The following is a 25,981-nucleotide window of genomic DNA, read 5'->3' as shown; positions in this document are numbered from 1 at the left end:
GTTTCTGAGCTAATCCACGTCGTAGGAGGAATTTATGTAGCAGCTATGAGGAGACTGCTCCACAAACCTCGCATCTCCACAAGAGTGAGCCCACGGTAATTCAGCTGTGGGGGCTAGATCCCACCAGTCTGTGCTGCCCTGCATCTCTGCAGGGAAGGCAAAGAACTGCTCCAGTGAAACTTCGTTGGTCTTCCCAGTGTCGCTCTGGCACTGTAATGTGTCTTCTCCTTCTTCCTCCTCCTCCTCCTCCTCCTCTAAGCCGCTGAGTTTGGGGTTGCAGAATGCCCACACCATGCCACAGAAGTACACGAAAAACGTGGACATCACCAAGATCATCAGGGCATAGGACTCAATCATCGCTTCAGTAACGGCGTGAGACATTTCTGACACTCCTCCTCAGAGATGTCTTGGTGGTGAGGCTGCAGAGCGATTCTCGTGTGAAGGAAACCGATGGAGCTGCCAAAAGCTGGTCCCAGGAAGATTCGCAGAGGAATGACTCTTTAAAAGACTCGAATGAATCGATTCGTTTGATTCGTTTTTTTTTTTTTTTTACTCGCCTCCAAAAAGCAGAATATCTTGTGAATCTGGTCAAATTCACATCATTTCGCGTCTAATAACACACACACACACACACACACACCAGGATCCACTGGTTTCCCCATCACAGCTCAGGTATCCAGCAGAACATGGAGGCTCGTTTCTGAACATGCTGTACTCTTCAATGTTTCACTTTCCTCTCTATTAAACCATTTACCAGGATTGTCAGCCTCCCCCATTAAAACACATTACCTTGAAGGCAGTGGTGCTGTGGAACATTGAGAGGACACTGTTGAGCACACTGAGAGGCGCAGGTCTGCTGACTAATAGCACAGTTGTCTCTTTTATTTTCTATAATATTATTATTAATATGCACTGGCTGTTATCGGCAGTGGTCATGCGAAGAGGTGGCAAGTTAGACACACTAGATTACCATGGTAAATGATGTTACCCTATAATGTGCTTTCCTGGTCATATTGTGATTACTGTCACTGGGTGTTCCTTACATACATACATACATACATACATACATATATACATACAAGAGAGCATAATTAAGCCTGTTTATCTATTTTAAAACATTGAATGGTACATGAACTAAAAATGGAACATACTGTGTGTAATATACTGAGAGTGTATATTTATTTTAAAATAGATCATGAGTGTGATGGTATAAGCAAGACTGATACCTCATTCTTAGTCACAACCAAATAGGCCTATAGACTGGGCTGCCACCTCAGTCCTAGACTCATGAATGATCATTTTAATAAGAAATAAGAAATTCTAACACTGAAAAAGCTCAGATAAAACCCTAGAGGCAAAGCCACAGTGTTACGCAGTGAGAGAGACCAATCTGATCTTTATAAATGCACACTTGAAGGTGTTCAGCGCAGACAGATCAGTGTGGTTTACAACAAGGCATGACTTACTTTAGTCTACAACAATAAACCTCTCTGCGTATCTGAATGGTGGAGCAGCCATGTGGAGTAACTGTTCCAATTTAAGTTAAAACGTTGAACTAAACATTTTTACTATTTCAAAACAATTCGATTTTTTTATGGATTGAAGCAAACAAATGTAGATTCTGGCCTGTATTTATTGCGAGATGATTGATGCAAGTCCAAGTGCAAAGTGCAGCATGTTTGTTATCAGTGCCAGCCTAGCACCTCTCCTTCTAAACTAAAGAAGCACACGTCAGATATCAAACGTTGTAGCTGATCAACTGCATCTGGGGTGAGTGATAAAGAACCCGGCTCCAGCCTTCCAGTTGTTAGGCCTTCTTAGGAGTCAGTACACATAAACCAGCACAAAGAAGAGCTGATTCTTAAAGAGAAGTTTGAAGCAAGTTTGTAAGCTGAATGAAACACAGCACGGGCACGGGAAATAACAAGATCAGGGACTTAGAGTGTGTTGTACAAAAGACTATTGTGCTAAATACCACACAGGTTAGCTGAGGAAAGCATTGGGAATATTGCACTCTGCAGCTTTATTATGTAATGTGGTTGAAGTGTCAGGGTTTAGGCATGGGTGAAAACCCCCAGAACTGGTTTACGCCTCATAACTAACTGACATAACTAATTAACATGTATAGAAGTATGTTTTCTGCAAGCACACATAATAATGCCATAAACACACTGCTGAGACAACAACTCGGTTAACAAACACGGTTAAGGAGTCAGTCTAAGGGACACCTATAGAGGAGAATATGGAAGCTGAAATATGAAATGCTGTGTCATTATTTGAGACACTAAGTCATTCTTTTAAAACACTGTCATATTTGTTTTATGATTTTATTTATATTTTGGCATTATTTAAATTTTTATTTTTTTTAGTAATTTTTATTTATATTTCTCATTATTTTGAGGTGCTTTGTGTTTTGTGATCTAAGTCCATATAAATGAAACCCACTATAAAATGCCTGCTTTCACTGATAAGCAATAGTGACTCTAAGGCCCTCACATTTTTGACTATTATTACTGAATATTATTATCTTACTATATAATATATAATTATTAGTAATATATTATCAATATTATTATATTACTAATTATTATATAACTGAATATTATTATATTACTATAACACATATTTTAAGAGTTGTCTTTAGAAACTGGACGAGTGTAATTCAACGATCTTTCTAATGTTATCAAAACAAACGTATTTAAAGTGTTTTTTTTATTTATTAGTGCATTTTATACCAACACGTGTTTGACCTACACATGTATCAGGCTGTAGAACTACAAATCCCAGCCGTTACGACACCCAAGGTCCCGGATGTCTTCCACGCCGGAAGAGAAGAGAAAGTCTTTTCCCCAGCCATCTTGTGGCCTTTGCAAGCGAGCTGTTCGCACCAAGCCTCGTAGAATCGGAGGAGAATCCTGTTGAAGGGGCGCCATCATGCCCGGACATCTGCAAGAAGGTTTTGGCTGTGTCGTAACCAATCGGTTCGACCAGTTATTTGATGATGAAGAAGATCCATTCGAGGTATTAAAGCAGGCAGAGACCAAGAAGAAGGACGCGCCCGCTTCGGGTGCCGCCAAGAGCGCGGCTCAGGCAGCCAAGCAACCCAAAAAAGAGTCCCAGAAAGACAGGAGAGCCCCACTTCCAGACAAAAAAGAAGAGCCACAGGCGCCCGTTCCCCTGAAGAAGGAAGGTGAGGGTGTTCGGGGTTCACCTGTCTGTGGTTAATGTCTGCTTTTCTCCAGATCAGGGTGTGCAGGTTGCACCATGAGGTCACGCATCCAGCAGCACTTTTGTATTTGTAGTCTGACACAATAGAAAGCCGTGTCTGCAGCCTGCTGAACTGCCCGGCGTGGCTGTTTTTGATGGTACACGGACTAAACCTGTTGCTGCTGAATCCTCATCAGGGTGCTCATGGCCTTTTAGTCGTAATCGTGCTGTCATGCCTGAGGAGCAACTTCACGGTTAGCGAGCCTTCATGTGGTCTCACGGTCGTGTTATCTAGATCTCCGTCGAGCCTCATGGAGGCTCTGCCTCATCTGACGCTTTTGTAAAACGCCTGCTCACGACGCAGACGTGCTGAACGCGAACCAGCGACGCTAATACTCGATGCATGGTGTGCACACACCGTTAGGCCGAAGCCTGTGTGCAGCACTGTTGGAGATGGCGGGGCGAGTTGGGGAGATAACCGCGATACGAGCGGGTGGATCAACAGACACAGACAAACCTCGTGGCTGGAGCAGAGCGGCGTGCGCGTTAAACGTCAGATATACAGTTCACTACAGTTCCCCACCTTATTCAGCTTCAGACTTTTATTAAAAAGCCACTAAACACGAGGGGATTTTCCTTTTTTTTCCAATGTAGGTAGCTAATTAGCTTTCGTTTTGTGTGAAGTTGAGGCGAGGGCACTTGGCTAGCAGGCTAACAAAGTAGCTAGCTAGCTAACGAGCTGTACTGGCAGCCTCCGCGATGACCGTGAAGCGGGATTAGCTCCTGATCAACTCTCACCGGCTGAAGTGAAGCGGTCTTGGTTATTTTTCGGAGAAGAAATGGATTAATTAATTATTCCTAAAGCTTTTTTTAATCGTCGCCAGTGTTGCGGCTCGTCTCGGAGGGCTCACGTTGGGTGAGGGGAGGGAGGCCGGACGGACAGACAGACAGGTGCAGCTCCTCTGTGCTGCTATTTTGGTAGGTGGAGAATCAGGCTCAGCAGGAGGCGCCTTTCCAGGACCGACACTGGTGCTGCACCATTACTGTTTTATTGGAGATATGGGCAGTCTGATATTAGCTTTAGGACCTCTTTTTAAAGCCTGTTCTTAAGCACTTTACATTAAATGCTTCGGTAGGCCTGCGTGATCGGCCTGAGTAGGTGCGTCCCAGACCCCGTTGTGTGTAAGATCACATTCCTAAAAGCGTGTAGAGGCTTTTATACAGCTGTCAAAACGTGAAGAAAAATTGTGCAGCACAATTTAGGATGGAGTGTTCCTTTAAAACGATTTGTCACAATCATACACGAGGCTGCATTTGTGGTAATTAAATAATTTTCTCTAAAAACAAATGTGTGTAAAGGGGAGAGGGGAGAGGGGGGGGGCGCATGGTTGTAATGTGTGTTGGGGTTGGTTGAGTTACTTTTGTCTTGTTTTTCAGGCATGAGGCGAATGGGCCGTCGTCCAGAGCAGCAAGGTCAGCAGGGTCAACAAGGCTTCCAGCAACAGCAGGGGCCTCAGGGTGAGGGTCGGCCTCAGGGTGAGGGTCGGCCTCAGGCAGAAAGGCGGCCTGACAGGAGGCCCCCACGCGAGCGCAGACCGGACAGACCTGCTGAAGACAAGCCAGCCGAGGGTGGAGAGTTTTCAGTGGAAAAGTGAGTGATGCAGCAGGGCAGGACTATTATTATTGTTGTTTTTTTAATTATTATTATTATTTGGTATTAAGAAATAATATAAGACATTTTTAAGACTACAGTGTAAACTAAATGTTAGATCTACACTTTTACGGCATGCTCTAAATCTCAGCAAATTTTGATTCAGTTGTTTGATAGCATAGCTAACCTTGTGATTGTCACTAATAAATATGAAGCTGATATGCTCCATAAAGACTTCTGACCACTTTAAGACCCTGGAAACGTATAGGTTTTTATTTTAAGTTGTGGCTTAAACCCATCTAGTGGAGGTTTTCTTAAGTCAGGGTTGGGGTAAGTTTGTACTGTCTAAAGGAGAAACTCATTGTTGCTCCTAAAACATCAAAATTTAAAGACTTTTACAAAGTCTGTCTTAATGATAGGTTGTATTATTGCTTGCACTTAAATTTAGGAGTGATTATCACACAGACTACACACACTCACTGTGGGAAAGGTTTAAAGGCTTAAGTGAAGTTAGATATTTCCTCAGTCAGTGTTAAGCATGGCTAAACATTAAAACACCTATTTGCAATCATAGCTAAACATAAAGCTGGTAATAATCATTAAAGAACTAGCACTTCATTTGTTGTAGCAGTCCAGTGACTGCTAGACTAGCACTTTTTATTTTCTGAGGTTGTCCTCAGATTTGTTCCAGTGGAAAAAAATATGAACCACTGTTTTAACATCAGGGTTATTCAACAGATCTGCTAGCTGAAATCTTTTCAGTTGTCCAAGCTCTGTGCTGCAGTTGCAAATAAGTGCTTTACAGTTCTATAGACAGCTTTTCCAACAAGCTTCATGTTACAGAAAGTACTGCTTTGTTTCTGGTTACCAAGTGAAAACAGGTTGGACCAATGACATTTAAGTGTCTGTAAGAGTATTACTAATTTACTAGTGCTATTTTTCAAAAACATGAGCTAAATCAGGATTCACTTAGGTGCTCACTCTTTAATCCCCTTATTTCAGGACTGGTGGAGACAGGCCGTTCCGTGGTCGTGGAGGCGGCAGAGGAGGCCGCGGAGGGCGAGGCAGGGGCGTTGGCCGAAACGATGGCTTTGACATGCGCGGCAAACGAGAATTCGATAGACACAGTGGCAGTGATCGTTCGTAAGTGATTCCAGTTCTGTTTCCAGCTCTTAAATGCTCTCCAATGTTTCTCAGTTCAGGTGCAGCACTAACCCAAACTCCAGTATCTCAAGGCTAAGTGTGAATTTTTGTTTCAGCAGCCTGAAAGCAGAGGAGAAGCGGGGAGGCAGTGGATCTCACAACTGGGGCACTGTTAAGGATGAACTGAGGTCAGTACAGCAGGATATTTGCACTCATAGCAGTTTTGAGCATGTTTATTACATGTTAAAGCTTTTATTAGCTCACATACAGGGTTTTTCAGGTTGGTGAAACCTAATTATTGTGAAATAAGCACAAAGTGTAAATGGGTGTGGAATAGTATACGTAGGCAGTTAAAGGAATCATTTTGAAAATTACCTCACTTAACCTAGATGCAGCCAAGATATATGTTTTGGTATCTGATGTTTCTTCAGTCTACGAAGAGATGGTAGACAAACTCTGAACTTGAACTGAACTGTCACTGATCTGTATGTATAGAAATATATATATAGCTAATATATAGTGATATAAGTGATTTATCGAAAACCTTATTAAAGTATACTGTTAAAATATCAGTTTTTGTACTGCACTGCATGCTGGATATTTAAATAAGTGTTTTTTTTGTTTGTTTTTTTACACTTTTAAAAACATTAGGCAATGGCACACTTCATTGTATTTCACTGACTCTGCAAGCAGCACTGGAGAGTGGTGTTTGAGACTGTGAGAGGCTGCCTTTAATGTGATGTTTCTGTGGCATAATTTGCCCAGTGGCTCATCTCTGGAAACCAAACTGTTTCCACCCAACGACCCATGCACATTATTTTCTGGAAATTAATTGCACACAGGTCTTGTGTAAAATAGTTTCTAATATATTTATTTGCGTCACAAAATAGTTGGAAAAGGATGTAAACAGGATTGAAAGAGTTTTATTAAAATAACATGGTTACACCTTTGAACTTTCCTTAATAAATAAAGGCAAGTCAGTCATAGCCGCAAAAATGTATCTAAGCCAAATAAAGAGAGATCTGGGTCCATGTTGAGCGGGTTGAATTTTGGATCTGCCTTTATGTAGATGAGATTAGAACCAGTGTTAGCCTATCATCTCCCCTTCTAAACTCAATAATAAAACGAGACTATCATTAATTTATGCTCAAAAACACTGACTGACTTATTTTTGTCCTTACAGCGAGCTTGACCAGTCAAATGTCACGGAGGAAGCCCATGAGGGAGAGGAGCACCCACCTGCTGACTCTGAGAACAAGTGTGTATAGATTTTGTTTTGTTGTAATCATTGCAGTCACACACAAACCTTGTATTTTTAAAGAGCAACTTTACAGAAGAAGGCAGCGGATGAAATTAAACATGTAAACAACTGCAAGCTTCAAATTGTCTGGGGAAAAAAAACAGGGTTTTTGTGACAATTGCAATATCATTTATGTGCCATTATTTTGAAAGTTAATTAAAATTAGTGTTTAAATCTTTAAGTATTTGGCTCACTGTACACGGCTTACTGCACACTGCAGTTGCTGGAACACATTTTCTCACTATCTTGGTTGATGAGCACTGACCTGTGTGTATGACCTGTCTCAGGGAAAACGAGGTTGAAGAGGTGAAGGAGGAGGAACCTAAGGAGATGACTCTGGACGAATGGAAGGCCCAGCAGGATAAAGAGAGAGCCAAGGTCTCAGACTTTAACATTCGTAAGGCCAACGAGGGAACTGACTGGAAGAAAGGGTTCCTGCTGCATAAGTCTAAGGCCAAGGATGTAAGTTTACTTTTTTTTCTTTTGAAAGATTTTAAGTCTTACAATACAGTACAGTAAAATGGAGATATTTGTTTTACTATACATGATATGGCAGTCAGCACTTTTGCTTGTTTTAATCATTGGGATGTCTTGCTGGGAGAGAAACTTGTTTAAAAATGTAGGTTACAGTCCATGGAATGTGTGGTTGGGATTTGTGTTGAGTATGAAATTCACATCCTTCTTTTAGACACTGTTTTAGAACTATCTAAAATGAGGTTTGTATCTCCATCCATTAGGCTCCTTCTGATGATGATGCTGCTGGTGATCACCACTTCCGCAAGCCAGCCAATGACATTACGTCCCAGCTGGAGATTAACTTTGGGGATCTTGGCCGCACTGGACGTGGTCGTGGTGGACCTCGTGGAGGAAGAGGAGGCCGTGGGGCTGGGCTTGCCAGACCACCTCGTGAGCGCAGGCCAGATAAGGTGAGCTTGGTTAATGAAGATGATTATGAACTGGAAGGCCTCTGCAATACTCAAGTCATTAACTTCTCATTATGCTTTATGTCTCTCCTCAGTCAAGCGGAGGTTCTGCCCCCGACGTGGATGACCCAGAGGCTTTCCCAGCCCTGGCTTAAGCTGCCTGATTGGTAGTTACGATCAGCCATGCCACTGAGCCCCCTCCCAGGGCCCTTCGCTACGAGGCTTGCATGCTAATGGATCCTTCAGCAGATGAAATGATGGAAGACTGTCATCCATCCCATTCACCCCTGAGGACTGAATTTTACTTGTTTTAGAAAAAAAGGAGAAAATCTTACAAAAAAAGGAAGGACTTCTTGCTACTCAGAAGCAAATTATTGGTAGAGGTTTTGTATTCAGTATGAGGTAGCAGGGATGTTTTCATACAGTATTTTTTTTTCAGAGGTTATGCATTCTCCATGAATAATTTTTGTACTGCTGCTTGAAAATATGCGTTTCCACATAGGTGTGAAGAGTGCATCAGTTGGCTTGTGGTGGCCCGTGGCTTGCTTTCTTCTTATGCCTTAGACACTCTTCTTAGGGATCACTCACAGGTGTCTGCTCCAAAAACAGGTCTTGAGTATTTTGTCTCTAAAATGTTGCCTACATTTTGGAGCAAGATTTGATTCAAAGTACTTGTTATACAGTAGGCCATGTGTCAGATGGCAGTCTAGGCAGGCCAAAGCACTACAGAGGTTATTCTTTCTTAAGGCCTTCATTACTTGAGTTGAGCTTGGAAGTGCTAATCTCTGCAGAGTTTTGGCTTGGAAGGAACCCAGTTTGTGAACCCTGCAGTAGGCCTTTAACAGATTCGATTCTGATGTTTTGAATGAAGTTGCAAGAAATTTGATTTATAGCTTGATGCCAAAATCTTTGATTCTTCTACCTTCATCATAGCTATTGATAATCCTCTGAGGTGTGTTCCTATAACCCAAATGTGACACTTGTTGAATAACCATTTTGAGAATGGTTTATATTCACATCAGTTGCAGGTTGCTCTGAGGATGGTAAATGCACTCATTCAATGCCCTTAAAGTTTTTGTTTTTAAGTAGAGTTTACACTGTGCACTCCTGTTTACTGATGGCAGTATAAATCAGTTCTTATTTTAATACAGGCATCTGTTTTTAAATCGGTTTTAAATTCAATTGTTCATTTTCTTTCTGCCCCATTGCTTTTTTTTAGAACAGCACTACTGCATAGGTGTCCTGAAAGAAATACTAGTTGTTCAGTGTGGAACAACAGCGTGCTATGAAAATGTGTGAATTCTAACCCTGCTATTATTCAGACCTCTGTCCATAATTAAAAGATGGTCTATTCATATTGAGTGGTTGTGTGTGGACTTCAGACACTTGAATAAGGTTTCCAAATTGTGTACAAAATATCAGCACTGATCTCCCTTTGTTTCTGTCCCTGTTACTCAAGTGATTGTGAACTGGAAGGTAAAATCTGACCTTGGGTCAAAAACCTTAAACTTGTATAATCCATTTGTGTTTATTTGATCTGATGCAGTCAGGCTGCATTCTAGGTAGGATTCTGTATGCTGTCATACTATTTAGACGCTGCTTGTAATTAGGCAATTGTACTACTTTTAAAGGGCCTATATGGAGAAACAAATTTCATAGTTGTAGTATACATAGAAAGGTACTGAGTTTATCCCCACAGTCCATATATAGAAGTGATCCTGCAAAACCAGCCCATTACCAACTTGTTCTTGAAAATATTTACGTATAGGCACCCTACAGCAGTTTAGCTTCACCGTTCATGGTTCAGGTATGTTGCAGCTTGCTGTTAAGATAATGTAGGGCAATCAATCAGAATAGCCAGTCTTTCATTTCAATGGGTGAGGAGAGGTTCAAAAATCACAAATTGTATATAAATTTGTCATAAGGTCGTAACAGCCTTTGGGCATCCAATTCTGCCCAGTTTAAATAATCCATAAAATGTGATGCTATTATAATGAATGCTCTGTGGCAGCTGCACATGGCTTTTGGTAACCATGTCCAAAGTAGCTCAAAGCAAAGGCCATCCACAAATTCCAGTCCAAGATTTCAAGAGTTTTCTCCTCTCCTACAATATCTTTCCCTACCCATTTGAGTCAAAGCACAATCTGGAAAAACAAAAAGCTCTAAAAAGCTGCTTGTATGTTTGTTATACAGGCAAAGCAACCCTTGCCAACTGTTAAGCTTGAAATGTGGGGCAGCTAGTGACAGACTAAACATTTACACAAATAAATGGAATAATACATTCAATTAAATAGCAGCAAATTGTGAAACGTGACCATCAAGAAATTGAAAAAGGCTGAGGTTGATAATATGATGACAATAATACAAAACGCCTTGAAGTTCCCTGTGAACAACTACTAGGAACGCTGGACACTTAAAAGAATAGCCCTCATGGTCCTTTGACTCGAACATCATTAAAAGTCTATGGATGGGTCAACCCAAGAATATCACAGAATTAAAAACATCGGCAAGGAATTTTGAAGACAAACTTAAAAATACTCCCAAAGGGTTTAAGCAAGCTGTGATCTAACTCAAATAGGTACTGACTTAGTAGGGTGCTTGAGGAAGATTTTCTTTCCTATAATTTACTGCAGCAGAGGCTGTATTTTCTTACATTTTTTAAATGCCAGGAGTGTTCAAACTTGCATTGCAACAGTATATAGTCTGATTTGACTATATATTTATTACACTGAAGAATTTACCAAGTATGTGCATTTTGGGAAATCCATAACTTGTCCTTTTAGTAGTGGAACTTTATATAAAAAAAAACAATTCTACCAGCTCATGTGGATGGAATAACACACCTGTAATATGTCAGTAACAATATGTACAACAGAATTTACAACAGAATAAAACACAACTGAGGTAAACTGGTCTAATTTTACAAGCCAGAAACATGATCTGATGGCATGTTAAAGCTCTGTGGTAACAGGTCTTCACAGCATGGATTTGACTGGGTTGGTGTAATACGGTCTTCTCACCACGTACATGATTTGCTCAACAGTGTAGTTCGATACTGCAGTGTTCTGTTAGTGTTACAGTGGCTTAGTTTGAAATGTTCAAACATAAAGCATAAAGACTGTGGCTGCCAACAGTGGTCCTCTTGACTGATGGAAACGTTTGAGAATGAAGCGTAAAAACAGTATAGACACATTCAGCGCTCATCCGTAAGTAGATCACCAGTATTACGACAGTTCAGCGTTTTACATTTCACTGTATGCAGAGAAAACAAATTTCACGTGAAATCTAAGAAATCACTGCAGTCTATTTTCACTGTGTCCAGAGTCAGTTTTCCTCCTACAGACATCAAAGGGTCCAGGAAAGGGCTTGTTGGACAGGGGAAGAAGTTTTCATTTTCATCATCATCATCCTCTTCTTCGCCACTCAACACTCCATGAGTAGAAATGTATTCCACGGTCAAATCTGTGCTCCTAGAGTCCTGAGTGTTGTCGGAGGAGCTGGACTCATGAGAAAAGCTTTTGAGGTATGAGCTGGTTGTGGTAGGCTGATAGGGTGATGATGGAATGTGGTGCTCCTGCTTCTGGACGCTGAGGTTGCTGACTGAGTGACGTCCTCCCTCTGTGGGGACGATTTCTCGTTTCAGTTTTTCTTGTGGAAGTTCCTGCACTTCTACAGTATCTGGCTCCTCTTCACTCATACTGGAGTCGCTGAGGTACAAATGCAGTTTCATCTCACCCTTTGTAAAAGAACAGAAACATCAGTGCTGTTGCAGTACTAAACGCCAGGCAAGAAAGCTAAGTTTTATTTGACATAGTCAATTAGCGTAAAACTGCACTGAAAAGTAAGCATTTTAGATCATTTCTTCTAATATTATTTCACTGCTTTTTTATTACTGTTGCTGCTTAGCAGTTCACCTCTTGCCATATGTATGAATTATTAGGATGTATAAATTAACTCCTCTTAAGTGCAAGTATTAACTGCTACCTCCACATGCTACTACACTGTATGCCCAAATGTTTGTGGACACCCTTCTAATGAATGCATTCAGCTACTATAGGTTGCACCTATTGCTGACACAGATGTGCAAATGCACACACACACAGCTTGTCTGGTCCCCGATGAACATTAACCTATTGACACCATGCCTAATACCAGGTGAGGGCAAGAGGGGTGTGATGCCCCAAGTCATTGAGCAGTGGAACGGTATTCTCTGAAATGAGACAATTCTTTTGAGATGAGGCGGCGGAGTTAGGCATGAGGTGGGGTGGTGGTCATCCAACATCCTGACCTCACTAATGCTGGTGTTGCTGAATGCAGTCAAATCATTACAGCAATGCTTCAGCATCTAGTAAAAGGCCTTCCCTGGACAGCAGAGACAGTTACTCCAATAAAAGGGAGGATGTTCTCCTTTTTAATAACCTTGATTTCCAAAGAAACAATGAGTGAGCAGGTTTCCCGATTTTATCTAGATAATGTAGGTTTGCTGTCCTAATAATCAGTAGTGCATATCCACTATTGTTCTTGTACAAATCAGTTATAATATAAATATATACAGCTCCAGAAAAAATGAAGAGGCCACCCTACATTATCAGTTTCTCTGGTTTTACTATTTTGTGGCTTTTTGTGTTTGGGAAAATTAATATTTGTATTGTATTTCATAAACCATTAACAACATTTCCCTTAAATTCCAAATATAAATATTACAAATTTCAGAATCTCTTTATCAGAATCTCTTTATTTCACCAAGTATGTTCACATACAAGGAATTTGTCTTGGTGAGAGCAACACGTATGACAAGTAACAAAAAACACAGAACACAGTCTTAAACTAAAGGAAAAATGACTCTAAACAATATTGCAAATATTATTGCCAATCAACTTTCACGTCTTGGCAGGCTCTCCACTAGACTTTCACATTGCTGTTGGAGACTTTATGCCATTCATAGTCTGCAAATTCAGATAACTCAACTTTGTTTGCCTGGAATAAAATGTCTGCCATACACATAGAGACGCAAATTTAAGAAATAACATTAATTTTAACAATTATTTTTTTCCAGAGCTGTATATAATATAAAAAAAATCACCTGTGTTAGTATTATGCAGAGATGGATATGAAGTAAACATTCATCAAATTTAAACATACCTTCTCACTTGCACACTCTTTCGCCCATTTGCTGTTGGCAGGATCTGGAACTATGCTTGGCATTAAGCAATGGCAACAGCGTGACAACCTGCAGGACGAAAGATCATATAGTGTTTCTTAATTTAAGAAAATCTGAAAAGTGTGTATTTTACAGACTGTGGTTCTGTTTTTTTTGTGTTCTCACCTTCTCTGCACTGACGAAAACTGACAGATGCACAGTAAAAAAAGACAGGTCAGGAAAACAGCAACACCAACTGACACAACCAGAGCCAGAGGTTTCTCAGCTGAAAGGGGAAGACCAATGGCTCATTCAGATTAGTAACAGATAGTCAGACGACAGTCACAGGATACACATGAGACAAAGGTGGAAAGCTTGCACTAATGCTTAAAAGAGAAGCACACTAGATCCTTGCAGATTTTTTGCCAGCCCTCATTAAGTGGGAACTAGCTGACAAATGAGAGTTGGAGTAATTGGAGGAGGAGCCTACCCTTTAATGGTAGGAGACAAGAAGGCGGAAATACTAGAGCACTGTTATCACACAGTGGTTTTAGTTTTAGGTGTTTTATTAGCACACTCCCGCACTCTGTTTCAATGGAGTCTGGAACTGTGTTGGACATGCTTTGTTTGAGGTACTTTACCTGTAGAGCATGAGTTACCTCCTCTCTTGTTGGAGTTTGCTGTTTGGTTATTTTTTCCAGCACTATCTAACTCTGTTTTAGGGAGGTCTGATTGTTTGTACCGCGTGGGGTTTCAAACAGGTAAGAGAAGTGCACCTGTTCATTTCTGCTTTGTTTAATTCTCTAGGTTAGTGGATGGGTACCATGCCTTATTTTTGGCTGCTGGCAAGGGAAGTTCAGAGTAGCCTTGTTTGTTTATATTTGTAACCTGTCTTGACTTAGAGTAAGGAGGTGTGGATTTTTGTGTTGTCCACTGTGCAACTCTTCCACTATGGCACTTGCTCACACAGTGGTTTCATTTTATGTCTGTGATGTGTAGTATGAAGAAAATGGCAATTTAATAAAAGCTCTTCTGTTTCTTAGTCTCTTTCCTGGCTACACTGTGTCAAACTTCCTAAAATGCCATACATTATCACTGATCCCACAGCACCCCAGACCAAAGGTTGGGTTGTAACACTGATTTTTATTCTGATAAAATAACTGTCCATGCCATACCTGAAAGCATTCCTGATGGTGTTGCAATGTTGCGCTCCCTTCCTTTGGGTCCTTCTCCTGCTTTAGTCCAGGCTGAGACCCAGACCTTGTATCGTTGCCCAAGGGCCAGGCCAGTGATGGTATATTTTCTCTCACTTGTACCTGCAACACAATACATTCTCAGCATGTCAACAACAGGACCTTTCCATACAAATGAATGTATTTGGGAGGGATTGTATTATGTAAGCTGTTGACTTTTTAAACTTTGAACATTGCTCAATTATTTCACCACCTCAAAATGTGGCCTAATATTCTAATAACAATGGCAAGAAATGCTCATACGGTTACAGTATGTTACATGTTTTAAAAATCTTTTAAAAAGCACATTTTTGGTCATACCACTCAGCCCAACTTGAAAGAACTTTCGGTTCTTACCGTAACGTTTCATTTTACCCCCTAGATCCTGCAGGTAGACAGTGTAGTTTATCAGACAGCCTCCTCTCTTCTCTGGAGGAATTTCTTTCCATTTCACCTCCACACTGTTATTTTTTACTGTGGCATCACACTCTGGGCCCTGTTGAGGTGCTGTGGGTACAAGTAAATCATTTTAGGACATCTGTGTTTTCATCAATTAATCGAGGACTTTTATGAAGTCATGCTTAAGGGAGAAACTTTCTGACCTGACTGCCATGTTGCGATATCACTGAAGACAACCTTTTTTGTCCCAGACGGAGACAGATAAATTACTGCACCATCATAGCACTCAGCAGGCTGCAGACCTGTACGGGGGGAGGGGCGGCGGAGGAAGGATCAGTCGGTTTAAGCAAAAACCAAAGTACTCATTATTGTGAGCAGTGATGTTTAACCATATGACAAAATTTAAAGTAACTTCTTTCATTGTGTGAGCATTTCATGTCACATACACTAACTTTTTTGTTTTGTTTTTGTGGTCAAATTCAGGGACCTTAAAAGGACTTAGCTGATGTCAAAATGGTGCCACAACTGACTCATTTTAAGGTGAGTGAGTAATTTTAATGGTTGAAAGACCATTATAATTTAGCTAAACCCTGAAAACATGACACCATTCTTCTCTGATAAATATTTCCAAAATATTTTTCCAATAACCGAAAAGGACTCCACTTCAGCTGAGTATGACTCATGACTTTCTGATCAAGTCAGCAATCCTTGTAACATACAGCTCCCTTATCTACCACATCATAATTCTCAGTACTTCCATTTCAGAATTCTTCTCCATTACCATTTCAGATGTAGATGTTATAATTTAGTAGGAAATGTTACAACTAATTAACCATTCAATCATTCTATTACCATCCATCTAAATGTATATCCTTCACTTCTCACACGTTAGTGTTAATAGAAATCTGTAGATTTGACATTACCGTGCACATACAACTGCTCTGTTCACACAAATTTCGGGTCAAAAAGTTACAATACCTTAACACATAGTTAACACCTATTACATTACTTGAACTGAAAGAAAAGACCGCAATACAGGTATAAAAACTAACCTGTAATATTTGTAGTGTTTAGGTGATGCTCCACTCTAATCCACTGAAGCCGTGGTTTACGTCCAGCAGGGTACCATTCCACCAGGTACTCTTTCAGTTTGGGTGCATTGGCAGGCCTCTGCCAGGAGAGGGCAACAGTGTAGTTATCTAGACACTTGTGTGAAACAGTATATTGATGCGAAGCTGAAAAAAACCAGAAGACGAGCAGTTTAGATTCACTGGAAAATCAGAAACACTTAAGCCTTAAATGTTTTTCGACTTTCTAGTTAAAATGAGGAACAAACTCTGAGATCTTTGATTAAAATGCACAAATGCCTCAGACCTGTTTACTTGATGTCCACTAGCGTACGTTCCTTTCACATAACAAGAAGAGTAACACAAGACAAAGGGCTGCTGTTTTGAAGTTATTATGGCTTACCTATATGCTGCAGCTGAATGAGCCTGGCAGGAGACTGGCCGACTGAGTTGATGGCAAAGATGGATATATTACAGAAAGCACACGCCACACTGTGATTTCTGCGTGGATGTGTAATAAAAGTACTGCTGATTTCCTTCCTCTTGTCCACCACAGTCACATTGTACCCCAGGATTTTTCCTCTTGCTTTTGACTTGCTCAGCTCCTAATTCCAAAAGAACACATATTCAAACTGAATGAATGTTTTCATTTTTTTTAAGCTTTAAAACCGGTCTATGAATCCTATGCATTCTAAACATGCCAACAATCTAATCCTGATACGGTCAGGAATAATATGAAACCTGAAAAAAAATCATAGAGGCAGCAACTCTGAATAGGATACTAGTCAGCACCGTCATTTCCTCTAAGCCTTACTTGATTTTTTATAAACTGAAACCTGAAAGCCTTCTTGCTTTTGCTTTAACAGAGTGGTTGAAAGGATGTCGTTCATATCATGCAAGTCATTGCTCAGTAGTGGTTTGACCTTTATGTAGCTCCTGGGGAGGGGGTTGTCTGGAGTAGCAGCATGACTGTACCATGCATTCCCATACATATAGAGAAGAAGTACTGTATTTTTCAGGCCAGTATTGTGCTATCCTTGCCTTGAATGATATTTATCCAGTATCAACATTAAAATCATGAGTACTAGCCGATACCAATACTGATCCGGTATATACACATGCACAAGTGTTTATTTACTCATTAAAACTGACATACCAGAATAAATGGCAATAACATTTTTTTAAATTCCTGTCACGCTTTAAAAAATTTAAAAAATCTTTTTAGTCTTTTTTTAGTTTAAAATCATTGAGTCTAGTATTATTTATACACCTGGTTTGCTAAATCAGTGCTTAATTATATGAAATCAAGTGAGCTGGTGATGGAATTGAACATATCCGCGTGCTAGCTAGGGGCATCCAGGAAAAATGTGGAACCAAGCTTTGTGCTTCAAACTCATGAGACAAACTACTTTCTTCAAAATATGAAATGATGACTTTTTACTGTTGACCTGCGTCCGTTCTAGTGTAATTTGGAGTTTATCTAAGCAAAGAATGCTTATTGCGAATATATTGCGAGGACATGAGACAATATGGACAAAAGTATTGGGAAACCTGCTCATTCACTGTTTTTTCCTAAATTAATTAGTGTAAAAAAATTAATTAGTGTAAAAAAAAAAAATCATCCTGCTTTTTTTTTTTTTTTTTTTTTTTTTGGATGAACTGCCTCTACTGCCCAGGGAAGGCTTTTTACTAGAGTACTGCGGTGAGGATTTGATTGCATTGTAAAAAGACTGTCACGGTTTCTCACACTTTGAGACAGAGGCGGACGTACTCGCTGGATACTTTTAATACAAGAAAATAAAACACACCAAACAGAAACCCAACAATCACAAAGCTTACCCAATGAACAACACAAGAATCACAAACAGGCCGAATCAAGAAACCACAAAACTGGCATGCCCACACACAAGACCAGACAGGGTACGACTGAAACAAAGGGGTACTTATACAGAGGATAACAAGGAACACCTGGAAGTAACAAGGGGGTGTGATGGACAATGGAGACACTGGTGGAAACACTAATGAATTTTCCTCTCTTCTTTTTATAAAAAAAAAACTACTAAGTTCTGAAAGTAATTTGAGGCTATCGAGTACTCAAGCTCTACTATTCCACAGGAAGAATGACACAGATAACAATATCACATAGTGTAAGTGTGTCCGATTTAAGGCTATTTGTAGTGCAAGATTGCATCAAGACCAATACGTCACCTCTTTTTAAACACTGTTAACGCTTCCTCAAAGTGTGGTCTAAGCTTAAAGCTTATGATATGTGGACAATACAATGTAGCAATGATATGTAGTAATACTTGCCTTCCAGAATAACTGTGTAACTGGCTTTTCAACCAACTGTGTGGTTTCTTCAAGATACCAAGCATCAACCATTGCTGCAGGAGCTGGGGGAAAAAAACACAACAAGCACACTTGGATATCTTGCTTTTCAGGTGCAAGTTACCACTTCTTGTTGATAACAAGTTTCATTATTATCTGTGCTGTAGCCTAGTATGGTGGCATGGCCACAAATTACACTCCAGTGTCTTTCAGTGGTCTATTATCAGAAAGAAATTCACTGTTGTGAGGTTTTCATGTCTTAAAAAAAAACAAAAAAAAAAACAAAGAAGTCATGCAAACTGGAATGTTTGTGTGTGCAGCTAGGGGGCTCAAGTGGTCCAGTCTAGGAAGTCACAATGACTCGTTGATCATTTTAGGCTCAGAGTACTATTACAATTCAACAGCACCAAGCAAGCATTGTGTGAACCCTTTATACTTCTTCATATCTGTGCATTGTTTAGATCTTTATCTAATATCTAAAACTAAACTACAAGAACAAAAAACGGAATCAGTTTTACATGGAGAGGTAGAGTAATGTAATTAATACTGGTGTATCTCAGTGTTAGTACTGTCTAAATCCGCCACGTCAGTCAGGATACTGAAGGCAAAGATCCAAATACGTTTTCTGACAAAGATACATTAATGTTGGATAATTTTGTTCAATAAATAAATGTAAAAACTATGTGTTTTCATGATTTGTTTAACTGGGTTCTCTTTATTCAGACTCAGACAGAACTAATAACAGTAAAAAACTACTCACTACAGCTACGTGTATGAAGGAGTAGCCTTTGGAAGATAAGTTACACCTCGGACTTTCTGACAAATAACAGCTAAAAAACCTACGTCAGAACATAAGAGTGGAGTTATCTAACGCCATCATACTTCTCACACACTGTTTCCATCAAACACCTCAGCTCCTAAAGCACAGTGTACTCAGTGCTGATGCTTAAACAGAGTGAAGCTACAACATCTAAACCAATGAATTTAAAGAAGTTCCTTGGTTTAGACACGGTTAATAATGTGCTACTGTTGTGTTAGTCACCTTCTTCACCAGTCATTATCTCAGCCTTGCTCCACTCACTCCACAGTCCTCTTGCAGGGCTAAGTTTCCATCTGACCTGGAACGTATACAAGCTATACGGATACAGCGAAGTTATAGTCCAGCTTGTGCTTGAATTTGTATGCTGCAAAGAGATAAGACAAAAGAACACTACAATGAATGCTACAAAACTACAAAAAGCAACAAGATAGCTAGCTAGCTAGAGAGATAGATAGATAGATGATGCTCTATCATTCATACACCACAGACATTAGGTTTTTTTGCCTATTATGTAATTGTGAGACTGATTTTATTCAAAATCTCCTACTTTTACTGAACTCAACATAAAGGTTCTCCATATAAATGTAGCAGCAGAAATGTGTAATTGCTAATCCTAATGCGTGATGTTTTATCATACTATAGCACAATCAGCGCAATGTATCCAAGCCACAAGACTTTGTTACAAAACTGAACTTACTTTTTTCACAGGTACTTCAATGCAAACCACAAACATGCCAATCTGTTCTTGAGAAACACCAGTGGTGAAAGTTCTGGTGTACTCTCTGAGATTTTTTTTCCTCTAGTCATTCACCCAAAGATACACACAGTATCTTCAACATTTTTACAAGAGTTAAAAAAAAAATAAAAAGCCTACCACACAGGTCTAGTCATCTGCACTGTAATGCTAAATGAATGATTTCTTTTGCTATAGAATGCTCCAAATGAATTTAAATTTAAGAGACTATATGATATTATAGATCCCAAAAATAACAAACGTGGTTCCTGCCTCTATTGCAAAGGTTCTTTAGATCTGCCCTCCCACATGAAATCCTCTAGATACTTCTGCATATTGATATTTGTTACATTAAAATATTGCAGTAACTGCCTAGAGAAAGGCAGTTAAAAGTAGTTCTAGTCCTAAGGATGAACTTTAGTCTCAGTTTAGTTTTGAGTGCTTCTCAGTCACATTTCCCCTTTGATATGCTCAAGCACTGCAAGATCTGCCTTAATAATTCAAGTGCCACAGCTACAGCATGCACAAACTCTATTGCAGACATGCTGTCTCTGGCTTTTTCAGTTCGCTATAATTCCCTTCATGACTTCTGTTTTGCAGTGTGATGTTTAGTTAATAATCAGTTAAAATGATCTATGAGTTATTTTTGTTAGGTACACTCAATAACCTGAAATGCACAAGAACAAGTGATTCACATTGTTCTTTACTTATTACATTACATTACTTATCTTACTTGTTGATCACTTGCCAGTGCAACTTGAGAAGATATTTAAATGCAAACGGTAACAATAAAAATGCTGAAAAGATTAACACACTCCTTACTTTTTACAGTAAAAATGGGCAGTTCTGACACCTTACAAGGATAGCAAAATCCCCTGACATTTATCTGTCTAGATCTGAATCAGCCCACAAAAGTGCTTGTGCTTTACATACTAACCTAAGCCGTTTGGTCTTGTGGGCTGCCAGTGTCACCATGAGTCAACGGTTTGCTACTATACAGCATCTGCTAGGCATCTTATCTAAACATTAAGTGGTTTTTGATGTTCAAAGAGGGACACCATGCTTCTCCTTATCAGTCCAGCAATCAATTTTTGTACAATATGTTCTGAATTTGCAATACGTGAACCAGGTATACATACATTGAATGATGCAGGCTTCCAGCTCCCCTGGTCCATTCTGTACCAGATCTCCACCAGTTGAATGCTTTGTGCTTTGTCTGCATGTAGTAGGCAATGTCTTGAAGAGCACTCCACTTTCAAGATATTTGGCTTCGAAGGCTTTACTGCACATGGATAGAACGGCAGAAGACATGGAGCCAAAGACAATTTATAAACATACTGTATTGTTACTAGGGCTACCACGATTCCACAAAATAAAATCTCTTGATATGATTACTTGTCAATTTGCAAGACAATACTTCATAGAGTCCATAATTTGACAATATATATATGCAGTTGTTGATGGGTATGTGCATACAGTATTGGACATGAATTAATTTATTTAAACTGTTCTTTCTGATGCAGAAGGTGCAAACAACACACATCATTAATAGACAAAACAATATTTAATTTTCTGAGGCATTTTGAAATCAATATAGTTATACATACATGGTCAAAATTAATCTCCCTTAGCAAGTTGCACCTTGACCAGATGCTGTTGGCAGCAAAATTCTGGTTATATATGTGCAGCTACCTGTAAGTCTGCAGCCCTCCTTTTTCATTATTCCATCCATTTTGTGCATTTTGCCAGTTCCAATGAAAGCAAAACAGCCCCAGAGCATGAATCTACCACCACCATTTATTCAACAGTTGATACAGTGTTCTTGGGACATGCCTCACCTTCACTTCTTCTGTTCATTGGTCTTTGTCTAAAAACAGTGACACTAAAAACAGACACAACCTTCAGTTCATGGTAGGTCTGTGCTTTGGTGCTTCTTGGGTTGTTCCTAACCATTCAAACCAATTTCCTTACAGCAGGTTTTCGGAAAAGTGGCTACACCTCCCACAAACTGCACTAAGCTCCTTAGACTTTCCCATTGCACATTTAGTGATGTCAAACAAACCCTTTTATTGTGTGCACAGAGAAGCTACCAGCTGCAGTCAATCATATTTACTGACAGCAAATTGAGACCATGGCAAGTTAAAATACATTTTGGGACTCAACACCACTGTTATAACTGTTATAATAATCTAAGTGGATGGGTATACATTTTTGATACTGTAGGAACAATACTGACTGGTTCTGCCCCAGAAAAAAAAGAACAGTTCAAATAAATCACTAAAAGTCCAATATTGCCATGCTGTTCAACACTCAACCAGAACTCTCTCTATTTATTTTTTTATCAGTCTTTATATTTTCAATGAAGTTGTCAATTTCCTAATTGTTTGATTACCAGACTTATGACCAAAAGTGGTACTGTTATTGCTTACTCTGAAGCAGCATTCTTTTCAATAAACTGTAAAATATCAGTCCTACATTTTAGGCCTACTATACCTATGTCGTTGAGCACGAAGTTGAGGACAGCTGACACTGCGGAGCCCAGGCTGTTGCTGACATTGACCCACACTGTAAATTGTTCCTGTGCGCCTGGGACAGGAAACAAAGCTGAATGGGTCCCATCACTGGGTGTTTTACCTGCATAAATAACAGGAGGGTCCCCTTGCACCCTGTAAAACAATGCAACATACAATATGTAGCATAATTCAGTGCGTCTCTGTGTAAAACCAGAAAACATGAAGTTAGCACTGGGGCGTACTGATAAAATGTAATAGTACAAATATTTCCCAAATGTAGCATGGAATCAAATAGATGCGCCCTGCCCCCTGAGTACTGCTACTCTTCCATATCTACAGCTCTATTCAGACAGGATTAGTTTTACATAGAGAGGTGGGGTAATGTAATTACTACCAGAGTTTCTCAGTGATTTTAGCCCTAGCTGATGTCAGTCATTTTTACCTACCTTCATAAAAATCACCTCAGGTTATACTAATCCAATGCCAATCAGCATATGGGTACATATTCTATTATATCCTGTGGAAAAGAGTTTTCTCAAGTATGGAGGCGCTCGAGGAGGCATTTAAGTACTGTTGTGTATGGTACAGATACCTCGGGTCTGTGACAAACCTCCAGAAGATAAGCCAAGGACTTCTCAGAGGTGCAACACATCTGTGTAGCATAACCTATAGCCTACATATGTTATAAATATGTAGCTGCTCATTTTCAAACTAAAATATCATTATTACTATAAGTGGATTAAAATCTAATTTTTGTAGGTGATGGCAGTGTGTGTCAGTCAAGTATCCACCTCGCACCAAGCATCCACGTCATTTATGCCAAGATTTCAAGTCATCATTTTTACGTTCCTCCACCTCCCCATTGAAAACAAATCCTGTCTGAACCGGGCTGTTTTGTTTACAACCTGAAGCATCCAGCAAATGACCTATTTCAGGTAAATAGGTTTTTTCTCTGTAGCAACACTGCCAAAACTAAAAATCAATATCAATGTTAAGTGTTACCAATACTGCATAGACAGTATACTGGCCAGTGCTGCAGCCCACACCAAACAGATCATATATGATTAAAGTAAAGTCAAAGATCTTTCTTGATCTGATCTGATTGATCTGATTTCTCTCATTACTAACCACAGATGTGATGTGGTCTGGATGTGCGTTTCCCATCCTGTTTTCCATGTACACTTCACATTGCCAAGTTCTCCTTCTTGCACACATGTGAGATTCTGTGGAACCTGAGGTGGATCTGAAAAAGAAAGTCAAAAAACTGCTGGGGTGATTACATATCATGTGTTAAAACAGGGACACAGTTGTGTGCGCGTGTGTCTCCACCCTATTACTGCACTTGTTCATTTTCTCCTCAGTTCTCTGGTAATACAACACTCAGCATTTACACCCTGAGTAGTTATAGCAGTTCAGCTCTAAAACTTCCTCAAAAGTGGCAGACGTCGGTTAGACAACGCTTAGTTTCATGTATGCTGTATTAAGAAGTATACATACATCCTGGAGTGATGTCTGTCCCACAGGGCTCTGGATGGTTGTGACACTTGCAGGTGAAGGTGGTGGCCTGCGTCAACTTCACAACACTCATCACCGCTGTTAAATTAAAGCTGGTGTAATGCAAAGGCACCTTATTTTGGTAGATCAATTTGTTGCACTCTTTTTTGAAGACACAGTAGATCTGGAAGCTGGAGCCCATATGGACCTCCTTGCTGGCGTGTATGGTGCATACTTTCTCTGAGAAACATACACACACACACACACACACACACACACACAGGACAAAACACAAGTGAGTCAAATAGGCTAGCCATCCTCATGTAAGGATGATACAAAACACGACAGAAACAGAGTTTGTGTGACCTCAAGTGGTCGTGAACTTTGTGCTACACACCATCCCCCCCTGCCCTGTTCGCAGGTGTTGCAGTAGCCAGGACCAGCAGGAAAATGAAGTTGACCCAAATGCTGCATTTAAGAGGCATGGGACCCACTTTCTCCAAGAGCACGTCTGCTTCTAGCATGCCGAGCACTAAAGAGAATCAGAAAGAGCCTCAAACATTTGACCAAACACTGTTAGCCAACCTAGCCCAACGCCTTAGGACTGAGTGAGTCACTCTGTGTGTAAACCATAACCTGCTGTTAGCGATTTCATGAACCATAACCGCAATATTTCGCAGTCCAGCTTTTTTGTGGCTGAGGAGAGTGACTTACCCAGGTCATCTGTCCATAGTCTTGGAGAGGTTTCAGTCGTTTGAGTCCAAACTGAAGCCGATAAGTCGAAATGAACAGCCCTCGGTTTAAGTCGTCCAGCTCTCTCATACACATCGTTCGTGTGTGCGCGCGCGCTCCTTCCCTGCTCATACTGGTGCGCGCGCGGGGAGGGGCCAAGAGCCTATTAGCCTGTACACGCGTCCAAAAGCCCACACTGCTGTGCTGTACATACCAGTGCTGTTAATGCACTTCTGATGGAGGTGCACTTATTTTTAGGCATACTGTTTAGTACGGCAGTGTGCGGTTCTGGACACAGGCCGGATGACTTTTAGACATCTCAACAGTGTTGGGTATAGCTAAAGAAGTCTGTAATCCGTTACAAATGACTAATTACTTCTCTCATACTGTAATGGAATTGATTTATACTTCCTGGAAAACAGGTAATCTCACAACTCATTGCTAAAACCCATTCAATTCTGCTCCAGCTAGCCGATCATAGTGAACCATTTTTTTTTTACTCTGAACACAGATTAAAATCAAGAAAGGATGCTGATGGTGTTAGAAAACGTTCATACCGTATTTATTTAGCTATAATAAATAACGTAAACTTTCAGAACTGTTCCTCAGTACAGGGTCTTTATCCATTAGTTTCACGTTGGCATGGTTAGTGTGACGCTCGGTGCATATGCACAGTGCAAGGCTGTGTCCCAAATCACACACTACCACACTGAACAGTGTGTTAAAAATAACACACCACCACTAAAACTGCGTTAACGTATGTATAGTACAGAAATGTACAATACTACTGTAAAATAGCCATGAGCGCTATTATGTAAATAGGTCAAATAGGTCAAATAGGTCCACAACTTTAGATCTTTAGAAAATACCACATTAACAGTAATATTAGAAAACGCTACATAAATCAGTTTCACATAATCACGTAAATTCAGTCAAGTATATAAATAAACTTAACACAAAAAGTAAGGCAATTTGTGTTTGGTCGATTATTTCTTTGTTGTAACCATGCGTCTTGGCAATAAATCTTATACCATTGGAAAGCCATTTAAATGGTGTCACATTTGTAAGGAACATGTATTTGTGGGATGAGCAGCAGAGCTGAGTATGTGGGTTGTGCCCATAAAAAAAATGCTGAATCCTCTCTGCCATTGCCAAACAGCTTATTCTGCCATTGACTCGTTTGATGTTTGGTGGACTGGATGATTGAAGTAGCGTGTGGAAGAACCATACACAGCCACAACAGCCTGGCACTTTTTCCTGCATTGAGATTAAGCGTCCAAAGATGATAAGCCTCATTTT

At 40.0% G+C, this 25,981-nt stretch overlaps 2 protein-coding genes across 3 annotated transcripts; one reads left to right on the top strand and one right to left on the bottom strand.

Annotated features, from left to right (window-relative positions):
• Window positions 1-2,838: 2,838 nt before the first annotated feature.
• serbp1a (SERPINE1 mRNA binding protein 1a) lies at window positions 2,839-9,581 on the top strand. Of its 2 annotated transcripts, none has more exons than XM_072684341.1 (8): window positions 2,839-3,190; window positions 4,645-4,858; window positions 5,861-6,001; window positions 6,121-6,189; window positions 7,185-7,259; window positions 7,589-7,763; window positions 8,039-8,227; window positions 8,320-9,581. In XM_072684341.1, the coding sequence occupies exons 1-8, from the start codon at window positions 2,935-2,937 to the stop codon at window positions 8,377-8,379; spliced, it is 1,179 nt and encodes a 392-aa protein (XP_072540442.1). In that variant the 5' UTR covers window positions 2,839-2,934; the 3' UTR covers window positions 8,380-9,581. The 2 variants fall into 2 exon arrangements, with proteins under 2 accessions (XP_072540442.1, XP_072540440.1); XM_072684339.1 differs by having other exon boundaries at window positions 6,118-6,189.
• Window positions 9,582-10,901: 1,320 nt separating this feature from the next.
• On the bottom strand, window positions 10,902-24,762 carry il12rb2 (interleukin 12 receptor, beta 2a). Its single transcript, XM_072684338.1, has 16 exons — window positions 24,665-24,762; window positions 24,348-24,482; window positions 23,954-24,190; window positions 23,585-23,699; window positions 22,437-22,609; window positions 21,083-21,225; window positions 19,433-19,574; window positions 18,373-18,455; window positions 16,466-16,667; window positions 16,048-16,230; window positions 15,199-15,297; window positions 14,954-15,103; window positions 14,540-14,680; window positions 13,551-13,650; window positions 13,367-13,454; window positions 10,902-11,960 (listed from the first exon to the last, which is right to left on the bottom strand). Exons 2-16 carry the CDS (start codon window positions 24,472-24,474, stop codon window positions 11,499-11,501), a joined length of 2,445 nt encoding a protein of 814 aa, XP_072540439.1. The 5' UTR covers window positions 24,475-24,482; window positions 24,665-24,762; the 3' UTR covers window positions 10,902-11,498.
• Between the last annotated feature and the right edge of the window lie 1,219 nt (window positions 24,763-25,981).

Source organism: Salminus brasiliensis, chromosome 7, assembly GCF_030463535.1.
Source record: "Salminus brasiliensis chromosome 7, fSalBra1.hap2, whole genome shotgun sequence".
NCBI lineage: Eukaryota > Metazoa > Chordata > Actinopteri > Characiformes > Bryconidae > Salminus > Salminus brasiliensis.
Note: the sequence above shows the minus strand (reverse complement) of the source record. Positions and strands in the feature narration are given on the sequence as shown.